General features: G+C 48.7%; 1 protein-coding gene across 21 annotated transcripts in view; it reads right to left on the bottom strand.

The window, feature by feature from the left end:
• Positions 1–12,897, bottom strand: part of SPOCD1 (SPOC domain containing 1) — a 77,024-nt gene that overhangs the window by 27,453 nt on the left and 36,674 nt on the right. For 17 of the 21 annotated variants that reach the window (XM_072827352.1, XM_072827351.1, XM_072827336.1 and 14 more), the window contains 2 exons: positions 6,081–6,148; positions 4,345–4,614 (listed from right to left, as the gene is read on the bottom strand). In XM_072827352.1, the coding sequence (XP_072683453.1) occupies positions 4,345–4,614; positions 6,081–6,148 (338 nt within the window). Of the gene's footprint in view, positions 1–1,863; positions 2,025–4,344; positions 4,615–6,080; positions 6,149–6,294; positions 6,379–12,897 lie in introns of those variants that run through there. The other 4 variants (XM_072827356.1, XM_072827357.1, XM_072827355.1 and 1 more) reach the window with 4 other exon arrangements.

Here is a 12,897-nt window from a genome sequence, read left to right as displayed (position 1 = left end):
TATCTTAAGCCCTGCCACCCACCCTTCCCCAGGACAGTCAACTGCCCTCTGGGTGTCTAAGGTCTGCTGGGCCTCAGTCCACCTCTGGTTACTTGTTTACCTCCCCACACTGAACCATGAGATCCCTGGAGGAGGCTCCTTGCTTGTAAAACAAATTATAATAAAATCCCATCAAAATCAAACTCCTGGGCAGCCCCGGTGGCTCAGTGGCTCAGGGGTTTAGCGCCGCCTTCAGCCCAGGGTGTGATCCTGGAGACCCACAATCGAGTCCCACATCAGGCTCCCTGCATGGAGCCTGCTTCTCCCTCTGCCTGTGTCTCTGCCTCTCTCTCTTTCTGTGTCTCTCATGAATAAATAAATAAAATCTTAAAAAAAAAAATCCAAACTCCTTAGCCAGGCCTTTGGCCGCCTGACTCAGAGCACAGATTCTGGAAGCCTACAGGCCTGGATTCAAAAACTAAGTCCAGGGACACCTGGGTGGCTCAGTTGGTTAAGTGTCTGACTCTTGATTTTGGTTCAGGTCATGATCCCAGGGTCATGAAATTGAGCCCCAAGTCGGGCTCTGCGCTCAGGGTGAAGTCTGTTTGAAACTGTCTCTCTCGTGCTATAAATAAATAAACTAGCTTAACAACAACAACAGACTAACTAAATAAACTAACTAGCTTAACAACAACAACACTTACTTGCTGTGTGACCTTAACTTAACTTCTCTGAATCCCAAACGGGAGTATTGAGTATTGACACTAACTTTTAATGCTATTGTGAGGATTAAATATGAGATGATGACATCATGTGAAGCTCCTGGTATACCTTAAGCATTCAGTATAAAGAGCTATTCTCAGGCTACCCATCTGCCAGAAAGACACTCCTCTCTCGCGCAGCTCCTGACACTTTGCAGCTGCAGACAGCGCACCTGAGCCTGCACACCTGGGTGGGACCAGAGGAGCTCTGTGCCTCCCAGCTTGTGACAGGCAGAGCCAGGGGCCTGTGACAGAACTGCCCTCCCCACGTCACCTGCTACTCCACCACAAAGCAGCTCCTGACCTCACTGGCCACCACGGGGCTCAGGACAGAGAAGAAAATGACATTTCAACCTACCCTGTCATATCCTCGCAAAGTCTGTATCTCATACCAGAAGAATACAACACAACCAACCTCTCATACCAGATTCCCATTTCATAGAGGAAGAAACTACAATTCACAGAAGAGACATCTCTCATCTAGAGTTGCCCTGCAGAAAGAAGCAGGGACTAATCTTCAACCCACCTGTCTTCCCCTGACATGAGCCAGGCTGCCTCCAGGAGAAGGTGCTAGGGCCAGGGCTGGACGTTATGCCCACGCTTGCCCATGTCACACTCAGCCCTGGCCTCAACCACCGGCTGGTCCCTGTCACAGCCCCGGCTCAATTTTCCTGCAGCTGGCATCAGTTGCCATAGCAACAGGCTGTTTAGGAAGCTGTGCTGCTGAGTCAAGGATGGGGCCTGGAGGAGGGAGCAGCTGTGGGCTCCTTCTCGTCAAGGCAGGTTGGCACCTGGCACTACCACGAAGCTCCAACGAGCCCCTCAGACCAGCGCAGGCCCCAGAATCCCAATTCCAGGTATGTGGCCCAAATAAATCATCAGAAACGGGGAGAAACCAGATGCCCAGGGAGCTTCACCCCAGCATTACTCAGAACAGCACACAACTGTATATAGGTCAACAACAGGTAACATTTCTGCATGTTCATCTTGTATAAGGCTCTGCGTTTAATGCCAAACACGTGTCCTCTCATTTGCTCCCCTCCACCACCCAATCAGGTAGGTACTTTTCACACCCTCATTTTGCAGATGAGGAAATTCTGCTCAGAGAGGTGAAGCCACTTGCCTAGGTCAGATAGTGGCAAAGCCGGGACTGAGTGCCAGGCTGCCAGGCTCCAGGCTTCGGACTCTTAACTACACGACGGCGGTGGGAAATGAGAAGAGGAAGTCCCGGCCCATCCTCTGGTCCTAGCAGCGCCTGTGGCTCTGACAAATGTCTGCAGCCTGCTGCATACAGGGCACAGGAAAAGCACAGATTCAGCAGAACAATATGTACCAAGTTGGAAAGATCTCCAAATACTATAATGCTTGAAAAATAAACAAAGCACCAATCCCAGAACAATGAAACATAGCATGAGCTTATTTATATATATGTACGAGATATAGAGGCAGATGTTCATAACAATGGCCATTAACAGTGATTGTCTCCAGACGAAGGGCAATGGGGCCTGGAAGCATTTAAATGGGCTTCCTCTTTCTGTGTTAATAAATTAATTGTGAAAAAAATTTTTTTTTTAAGTAACCTCTATGCCCAATGTGGAGCTTGCACTCACGACCCCAAGATCAAGAGTCACATGCCCAGGGTGCCTGGGTGGCTCAGTCAGTTAAATGTCTGTATGACTCTTGATTTCGGCTCAGGGCATGATCTCAGGGTCATGAGACTGAAACCCATATCAGGCATGGAGCCTGTGTAGGATTCCCTCTCTCCTCTCTCCACCTCGCTCTGCCTCCCCTGCACTCTCTTCTCTCTCTACCAACTGAGCCAGCCAGGCACCTATTGTGAAAAATTTTTTAAATACCAAAAAAGTCAAGTTATACATTTGACTCACGTGATCCTATTTCTAGATGAAGAAAAGATATGCATGCACAGGGAAAAGACAGGCATCTGGGTGTTTTTTTTTTTTTAATTTCTTATTTTCTATGGTAAACACATACTAGAATTTTTATTAAAAACTAATGTTTTTGATGAAAGATGTTTTGTTTACAAAAACAATGTAATAGCATTCTAATGCCATTATAATAGCAAAGAGTGGTATATCACCCAGCAGCTCATTTGTTCCTATCCCTGTTCTATGAATTTGCTGCTTGGCCTTGAACTAGTCATTTCACCTCTCTGAGCCTCAGTGTCCACATCAGTAAAATGGGTATATAGCAACAGCATCTACCTCACAGACCTGTTAGGAAGATAAAGTGCTCAGTGTAGTACCCAGCACATGGTAAGCAGGCTAGATACTATCACTACTGTGATGCCAACAGGGAAGGTGCAGAAGCAGGCACGCAGTGGGCTCTCAGGATGGACCACCAGGGTTTATATACTGGCTCCATCATTTACCAGATGTGTGACCTTGGGCCAGTTACCTTACTTCTCTGGGCTTCATGTGACTATTCAAACAGAAGTGCCCAGCACAGAATACGTATTCATTGAATGTGATAAAAATTCCACTATGTGAGAAGACCTTCTGCCTTGTATATAAACACGTTGCTATCAGGGCACCTGGGAGCACAGTTGGTTAAGCGTCCGACTCCGTTCTGGCTCAGGTCATGATCTCAAGGTCGTGGGTTCGAGCCCCACTTCAGACTCTGTGCTCAGCACAGAACCTACTTGGGATTCTCTCTCTCCCTCTCTCTCTGCCCCTCCCCCTAATCATGTTCATGCTCTATCTCCCTAAAATAAATAAATAAAATGACGTAATTTTTAAAAACATGTAAGCTGTTATTAATAAAATAACAATTTAATTAAAGAGCAATGGAAAGAAAAGTAGTGAACTCAGGGGGAACATGACTGGACATTGACTCTCTTTTGTGTGAGCCTGGAAGAGTTTATTAATGTTCTCGAGCCTCAGTTTCCCCACCTGGAAACATGGAGCTAATGTCCATCTTATAGGGCTTTTGCTAACACTAAAGGAAACACAAATTTAACATAAATTAAGTAATTTACTTTGTGCCTTATGCGGTGCAAGGCACATTGTTTTACACCACCATCTCATTTAATCCTTAAAACAACTCCCATTAAATTGGAATTAGTATTTCCTTTCTATAGATGAGAAAACTTAGTTTAAAAAACATTTCAAGGGGATCCCTGGGTGGCGCAGCAGTTTGGCGCCTGCCTTTGGCCCAGGGCGCGATCCTGGAGACCCGGGATCGAATCCCACGTCGGGCTTCTGGTGCATGGAGCCTGCTTCTCCCTCTGCCTGTGTCTCTGCCTCTCTCTCTCTCTCTCACTGTGTGCCTATCATAAATAAAAAAAAATAAAAAAAAATAAAAAAAAAACATTTCAAGGTCACTCAGCTAGGAAATGGACAGAGGCAAGATTTGAACCCAGGACTCACCAACTCCAAAAGATAATGAACCCTCACAAGATGGGAGCAAATGTAGTTCATGTTCTCTTTCCTGACACAGTGGGTCTCAGTTGACTCATGCGTGAAATGGGTAGGAAGGCTAAAGTCCACTAAAAGCCTCTCTAGCTTACCTCTATTCAACTCCACCGCCAAGCATGGTGTTAAGATGGCCAAGCCCTTCCTATCCCAACTTCTCAGGCTCAACTTACCAGTTTGGGGAAGCTTCCTGCGCTAGATCCCTCTGGCTGGTCCTGGCTGGACTTGTCTGCCCTCCTGTCTGTGCCCCAGTGTTGGGCATGGAGCACTGGGCCTCGCCTCAGCCTCTTGGTACACTTGGATCTTCTTTGCCCCATGGATGGGCCTGAGTGAGCCTTGCTGGTTGCAGGTTCCAGAGAGCTGGAGGCAATGTCAGTGGGAGCAGCAAGTCCTTGTCCCCGCCTCACCTTGGACACTGGCTGAGCCGTGACCTCTAGCTCCTCCTGATTGTATGAGACAGCAGGGCCACCATCACAGCCAGCCCTGACTACAGACTCAGCTTCTTGCCACTCTGTGGAAGCCTTTCCAGACACTCCCAGGCACCGTACAGAGCTTTGTGAAGGATCCCAGGCAACTGGCCTGAGGGGACTCTCCTCCATCAGGCAGTAGGACCTCCATGGGGTCATGGGGGCTGCCTAGCTGGGCCCCATTCCCCACAATAGGCAAATATTCCAACTTCTCGGTCCCTGATACACATCCCACACAAGTTCCACCCAGATCTTCAGGCCCAGACCCAGTGTCTTTGGGAGAGAGAGGACTGCAAGGGTCTCCCAAGGACTCCAGGTCAGCACTTGGTGGGGGGCTTCCCTCACACTGGGGGTGGTCCCCACTGGGGCTCTAAGCAAACCACAAGAAGCCGCCTGCCCCCTCCCCACCCTCTGAGTGGGCCTCATACTTCCTGTTTTTCTTTCTTGCCCCCGCAGGGGCTGGGCCTGATGAGGATGGTAGGCTCCTTTTGGGGGGCTACTCTTTGCTGAGGGTGGGGGTTCTTTCACCACTCACACCATCTCTGGCCTCTCCTGCCTTGGAGCAGCTCGTCTCCCCAACCCCTGCCAGCCTCTCCCTGCCAATCAGAGCTCTCTCTGGGAGATCCACAGACATGCTACAAGGGTTCCCAGGTCAACTTTCAGCTAAGATGTCATGCAGAGAAATCTGGAGCCTCTCGGAGGCCCAAGCCTCCCGCTGAGCAGGCACTGTGGGCAGCTGGAAGCAGAGCTGGGGGCCAGGCACCAAACCCTGGCTTTGTCCCGTGGCTTACAGCTCCAGGACTATCCAGTGGGCCTCGGCCTCCAAGGTGGCCCCAGGAGCAGCCCCAGCCTGGGAGCTGGCACCTCCATGGGTCTCTTCCCTCAGGACTGTCTTCCTGCTGCCAGCCCAAACTCAGGGCCCGAGAGCTCGCCCCCGGCAGGTGTGGTGTCAAGCCTGCTGCGGAGCTGGCTTCTTCCACATTCTCCTGGAAAGGCCCACAGCAGCGGCGACGGGGAATGAGAACTGGGCCTTCCCTGCCGGAGCCCGCCGCAGCCCCCTCCTGGGGCATGTCTGCCCTCCTACAGGGGCCCAGAGCAGAAGCCTCCTCCATGAGGAGACAGGGAGGAGAAGGCATCATGCAGCGCCAGGCTGCCAGCGCGTTCAGAACACTGGGCTGGGGACACCTGGGGGGCACTCCCAGGGGCCACAGGGAGTCAGCACCCAGTCATGTGCGCACCCCAGCTTGGACCTGGGGCCCCAGGGGAGGCAGGGCAAACAGCCACCCTTCAGGCCTTCCCACCTCTGACGGTTCCACTTTTGCTTAAACGGGATGGAATAATAGCAGCTGCCATCTCTTAACTACCCACTGTGTGCATTTTTTCATTTCATGGGGGCAGCCACAGGCGAGGAAACGGAGATACAGGGACACTTAGCGACTCACCGAAGGGCTCGCAGACGCGAGGCGAAGAGCAGGGGTCCTCTGTCCACCGAAAGCGCAGCTCCTAACCCCTGGGTGGGGAGCAGACAGTCAGGGGGTGCCCGTCGCACCCGTCCCGCTCCGATGGACACCTCCACCAGGTATGACCCGGCGGCCCCCGGCGGCCCCCGGCGGCCCCCTGCGGCCCCCTGCGGCCCAGCCGGCCCCAGGCTCTCACCTGCGCACCCCGGGCTCCCCCTCCCAGGATGCCCCCCGGAGCTGGGCTGGAGCTGGGGGTCACGTGAGGGCGGGGGGGAGCCCGGCGTGAGAAACGGGGGCGGGGCCTCCGAAGAGACGCCGAGGACGGGCCCCCGGGCGTGCGGGCGTCCTGGCACCGGCAGAGGGCGCGATCCCCCGGGCTTCTGGGCAGGGGTGGGTGGGCCCCGACCCGAGGGCAGAAGCCTTGGGGGGCCGGGAATCTGTGTGACAGTTGACACTTGGTCCTCAGGCCGCGGGGAGTTACTGAAAGTGCCTGAACCCCGAGGAGAATCAGAATCACATTTTTGCCTAATTATTATTTTTTTAAGATTTTATTTATTCATGATAGACACACACAGAGAGAGATAGAGACAGAGACACAGGCAGAGGGAGAAGCAGGCTCCATGCAGGGAGCCCGACGTGGGACTCGATCCCGGGTCTCCAGGATCACGCCCTGGGCCGAAGGCAGCGCTAAACCGCTGAGCCACCCAGGGATCCCCTTTACCTAATTATTTATTACTTTAATTGTATCAGATATAAAAATATAACTCATACGGAGGAAAATGCCTACCCAAGCCCCACTGAAAGGTTAGAAAAAAAAGCTTAACCGTCCTCTCAGTTCCTGACTCTGGGGAGCAACCTTTCTTTCACCGTGTTTGTTGTCGTTTTTAGTTTTCTTATTACCGCTGCTTTCATAACTGTGAATAATCTCATACTCTACTACTAATTAATAATATTAATAACATTAGTAATATCCTCATATTCTATCACTTGACTTATTCATGGTAAGAGTCTCTATTCACTCCCTGCTGTGATGATTGCATTAACCACCTGTGCCCCCCTCTCCTCCTGTTTTTTTTTCTCTTTCATATTTATGTTGCTATTGTTTCTATTGATAACTATCACCACTTTGAATAATAGTCTTAAAATGTCCATTTCTTCCTGAGATTGCATCTCTTGACTCTCCTCTGTGTGAAATGAATAGTTTCCCATCCCGGCTGCTGCCCTTCCTCCAGCCACTCACCTTTTCGCTTTGTCAAGCTTTGTAGCTTGTACATCCAATCCTGTAGAGCTAATTCAGTTTGCCATACTTTGCCTGTAGATTGATTCTTAACATTAAAACCAGATGACATTTATGACATTACGGCTATGTAAATATTTTCACTGCGGAACTAGGAATCTGATAGACATCAGCGAGAGGGAAATGGAATTCACTGGCACTATGTGAGGCCAGGAGCAGCTTTCAGGTTGGGGGAATACTCTGCTGCAGTTAGAGGGAATGTGCTAGATCTATAGATCAATACGGCTGTATCTCAGAGACATAATGTTGAATTTCAAAATCAAGATAATCTCGGGGTGCTTGGCTGGCTCAGTCAGTGAAGCGTCCAACTCTTGCTTTCTGCTCAGATCATGATCTCAGGGTGGGGAGATGGGAGTTCCGCCTGGAGCTCCACCTTGGGCTCCACACTCAACGGGGACTGTGCTGGAAATTCTGTCTCCCTCTCCCTCTGCCACTCCCCCTGCTTGCACATGCTCGCTCTCTCGCTCTCGTTCTCAAATAAAGAAATCTTTAAAAATCAAGATAATGTTTACAGTGCGGGAAACTGAGTGCCAGGTATATGGGAACTCTCTGTATTTATCTTCAATTTTTTTCTGTAAATCTAAAACTCACAGAAAAAAAAAGATATTGTGTGATCCATCTCGAAAGCTATCCATCTCAATCTGGCTGTCAGGTTCACAAATGAGGTTGGAGTTGAGACTGGGTGCCACTAATGACCTCCAGTACTGCTCTAAAGAAATGATTTTTGGGGGGGGAATCTCTGGGTGATTCAGCAGTTTAGTGCCTGCCTTTGGCCCAGGGTGTGATCCTGGAGTGCTGGGATCGAGTCCCGCATCAGGCTCCTGGCTTGGAGCCTGCTTCTCCCTCTGCCTGTGTCTCTGCCTCTCTCTCTCTCTCCCTCTATGTCTATCATGAATTAAATAAATAAATAAATAAATAAATAAATAAATAAAGATTTTTTTTTTAAGTGAAAAGACCTCCCACTATGGAATGTTCCGGTCATGATAACAGAGACTTGATCAAGTCTCCTGAGAACAGGTGAACTGTTATTCTGGTCCATTTCAATAATGGAAGTCTCCCACCATTGGCAAAGAAAGGGGACGTGGTGGTGTTATTAGCACCATATGGTACTGAGGATAAAAAGACAGTGGTTGCTGGGACATCTGGGTGGCTCAGTGGTTGAGCTTCTGCCTTTGGCTCAGGTCATGATCTGGGGTCCTGGGATCGAGTTCCACATCCAGGTCCCCATAGGGAACCTGCTTCTTCCTCTGCCTATGTCTCTGCCTCTCTCTCTGTGTGTCTCATGAATAAATAGATAAATGATCTTAAAAAAAAAAAGACCATGATCACTAATACATGTAATGATACTTTGAGCCAGAGACTGATCTAAATGCTTTGCCTATATTTATCTATTTTGATTTACCTATATTAATCTTTATATCAAGTCTATGAGGTAAATATTGTTATTATCCCTATTTTACAGATGAGGGTTAGGGTCAGGGTTAATATTTGTTGTGTGCTTGAAATCATGTAAAGTCTCAGTTTAATGGTATAAGCTTTTCCTGCCTCTTTATTATCTCAGCTTTTGAATAATGTTTTTCAAATCCACAATAATCTATAGTAACTTGAAACTGTAGAAACGGGGGTTCAGTGCAAAAAACAATGACCACCCCAGCAATACGAGGTGGTGGGTGTTTACCAGGTTGCTGGAAGGGCCACAAGAGTGCACTCTAGGCCGGGCTTGGGGACACCGCCACTAGAGCAGTCCACAAATATGGCATGCTGGTAGCGAGCCAAGATCGGGACACGGCACGGTCCTGGCTGCCACTGTGTCCCAACATTCACAAAACCGGAGGCCAGACACAGGCATAGAGAACCCCAGTGGCTCTCCCACTGAGCTCGTAAGCAGCACCTGCCCAAGGGAGAGCACAATGACCTCCGCCTCTCATCCACCTTCCAGATCTTGCACAGTGGCACCCGGGGCCAGAAATTAATCCACATTTGGAACACTAGCTGTAAGGGACTCTGGGAAATCGTTTTCGGCTTTCCATCCTCTGCAAGATAAGAAAGCACGCCTGTATGTGGGAACAGATGTGGAGTGAATCAGTCCACATTATCCTCTATCGTGTTTTTAATTATTTTTTATCTACTCGATCTATCAATTTCTAGGAGAGGTGTTTTTAAATCTCATGATTTTAATGGACTTGTCAACTCCTTTTTTTTTTAAGATTTTATTTATTTATTCATGAGAGACACAGAGAGAGAGGCAGAGACACAGGCAGGGGGAGAAGCAGGCTCCATGCAGGCAGCTCGACGTGGGACTCGATCCCAGGTCTCCAGGATCAGGCCCTGGGCTGAAGGCGGCGCTAAACTGCTGAGCCACCCGGGTTGCCCCTTTTTTTTTTTTTTTTTTTTGTCAACTCCTTTACTTCGCTGAGTTCTTGCTTTTATATCTCAAACACCATTTAAGGTGCATACACATTCATTTATTTTTACCTCTTTTGGGTAGATTACAACTTTCTTTTTTTTTTTAATTTTTATTTATTTATGATAGAGAGAGAGAGAGAGAGAGAGAGAGAGGGAGGCAGAGACACAGGCAGAGGGAGAAGCAGGCTCCATGCACCGGGAGCCCGACGTGGGATTCGATCCCGGGTCTCCAGGATCGCGCCCTGGGCCAAAGACAGGCGCCAAACAGCTGCGCCACCCAGGGATCCCAGATTACAACTTTTATTTGTGCCAAATATTCTCTTCCTTCCTATCGATGTTCTTTTTTTTTTTTTTTAAGATTTTGTTTATTTATTTGAGAGGGAGAGCGAGAGCACGAGCTGGGAGGAGAGGTAGAGAGAGAGGGAGAAGCAGACTCCCTGCTGAACAGGAAACCAGATGTGGGTCTTCATTCAGGAACCTGGGATGAGGACCTGAGCCAAAGGCAGATGCTTCACCAACTGGGCCACCCAGGCGCCCCCCTCCTTTTTTTTTTTTAAAGATTTTTTACCATATATGTTCTTTTGCTTTAATTCACTTATTAGTTCATTCATTTATTATTAATAATAAACTATTACAGTAATTAGTTATTCATTTATTATTTGCTTAATTTATTAGTACCCTGCTTCCTTGTGATCAGAGTTTGCCTGGTATAATTTTTCTACCCCCACTTTTTTTTTTTTAGATTTTAATTATTTATTCATGAGAGACACAGAGAGAGAGGGAGAGACATAGGCAAAGGGAGAAGCAGACTCCATGCAGGGACCTCGATGCAGCAGTTGATCCCAAGACCCGGGGATCACGCCTTGAGCTGAAGGCAGATAGATGCTCAACCGCTGAGCCACCCAGGCGTCCCTCTACCCTTTTATTTTTAACCTTTATGTGAAGTTCTGCTTTTCACCACACCTCTTGTACATGACATATAGCTAGACTTTAGAATTCCCATCAGAGCATCTTTGCCTTTCATCGATGTGTTTAACCTAGTCATATGTCTGGGACTACTGATACACTTGGTCTTATTTCTACTCTGGCTGCATATCCTTTCTTATTACAAATTCCCCGCTTCCTTTTGTGTTCCTTTTTGCCTTCTTTAGGATTTATCAAATCACACTTAGTCCCTTTATTTTCCTCCGAAGATTGGAAATTAGATTTTCCTGTTTCTAATCTTTAGTAGTTATCCTTAACCTTATAACGCGTGTGCTTTAATTTCTCCCGGTCGAGTGTACCCTCCCGAGACACCCCTGGATGTGGTGGCCCCTCGAAGTCCTGGTTGCAGCTGAAGTGACCACATTTCCCATGCTCCTGAGCTCCCAGCCACTTAGGCAACGTCGGGTCCTCTAGGGCTCCTCATCCCCATCCTGCAGGGTTGTGGACAGACAGCCAGGAATGAACCGGAGCTGTGGCTACCCCAGGTGGGTATGCTTGTTTTATGAAAAGTGGACCTTTTCCAAGGCTGCCAGGGACTGAGGATGGACATACATCATATCGACATGACTTATCACTGTTGATGTTGACCTTGATCATGTTTGAGGAAACTCTGTTCCCCAACAGTTCTCTTAGGAAGGAAGTCACTGTGTGCAGCCCACACATAAGCAGTGGGGAGCTATGAGCCACCTCCTGGAGGGTGGAATATCTACATAAATTATTTGGAATTCCATATGGGAGATCTGTCTTTTTTCAATCACTTATTTATACCATTTATCCAATCATTTATTAATATCAGTATGGACTCATGGATATTTATTTCATACTTCGGGTTGTGGCCCAACACTGCCGTATTTATTTTGTTGCTCAAACTATTCCAGCTTGGGCCACTGGGAGCTCTTCTAGCGGACTCCTGTGTCTCTTTACATTTTCACATGTCCTCATTATTGGTGGTGGCAGTGGTGGTGGTGGTATATTTCCCCCTCCTTAGAGACTTTGACCTTGCTGATGTCAGATGCAGCTGGGACTCAGACCGACCCCCTCCTTCACTCACCTCTGCAACTTGCTACTGGGCCTCCGAACCCTGAGCCTTGGCCACACCTCTGATCAGGGGAGACCTCAGAGCTGCTGGACTCACAGAACTTGAGACCCTGCCCTTCTATCCCACCCCTAGCCACTGCCTTGCAGACACAATGCCCTCTCCCCTGACTGAGGCTTTCTACTGGTTTCAGCCCAGAAGCACTTTGTAACCTTAGTAACATTACTGCTATCCTCAGTGTGAGAATAAACTGATTTAAAGGGAAAAATTTTTTTTCATCTCTGTTATCTTTGAAAACTACCTTATCGTCTCCATTCCTGAGACCTCAGATAAATGTCCTTTTGCCAGAGACTGTTTATTACTCTGCACCCTCCTATCTGGCCAGCATGGCACCAAGGTCTCTGGAGATTCCCGTTCTGGTGGCCCTGGGTGGTCACTTGACCTCACAAAGCCTCTGTTTCCTCGTCTGTAAAAGAGGAATAACAAAAGCGTTCACAGAGCCACCACGGTTGGAGCACCTGCCCTGTATATTAGGTGATCGCTTATGAAAAGGGCCTAATATGAGGCCAGCCACACATAGCAGGTGTTCAACAAATGGAAGCTGTTATTACTGTTAGTAGTGGGGATAGCCATTTGTCTCCCTCTCCCCGGCCTTTTTCTCAAATCCACCCCCTGCTCTGAAGCTCAGACATGACAATGCCACTCTTCCACCCCTAGTCCTTCCAGGATCCAGAATACGGAGACTCCCTGACTGGGATTGAAGAGCTTTTGGGATCTTGCCCACCTCCTGACCTTATCTTCCTTCTCTGCCCAAATCCTACCAGACTATTCACTATGCCCTGAACCAGCCTCACTTCATATCTCCTTGCCTTTGCCTATGCTCTTCTTTCTGCCCACAATGCTCTTCCAGCCTTTCTCCATCTGGGGACTCCCAGGCCTGGGTTTCTCTTCTCAGTGACAGAAACCAACCAACAGCACAAGCAGCTGGAGCTTTTGGCTCCTTCTGGCCTCACAGCACCTCCTAGTATCCTGGTTGCTGCAGCCAGCCTGCCCTGCCCCAGCCCCTCACCCCCTCA

The sequence above is a fragment of the Canis lupus genome, chromosome 5, assembly GCF_048164855.1.
Source record: "Canis lupus baileyi chromosome 5, mCanLup2.hap1, whole genome shotgun sequence".
Classification (NCBI taxonomy): domain Eukaryota; kingdom Metazoa; phylum Chordata; class Mammalia; order Carnivora; family Canidae; genus Canis; species Canis lupus.
This window is presented reverse-complemented; position numbering and strand designations above follow the sequence as displayed.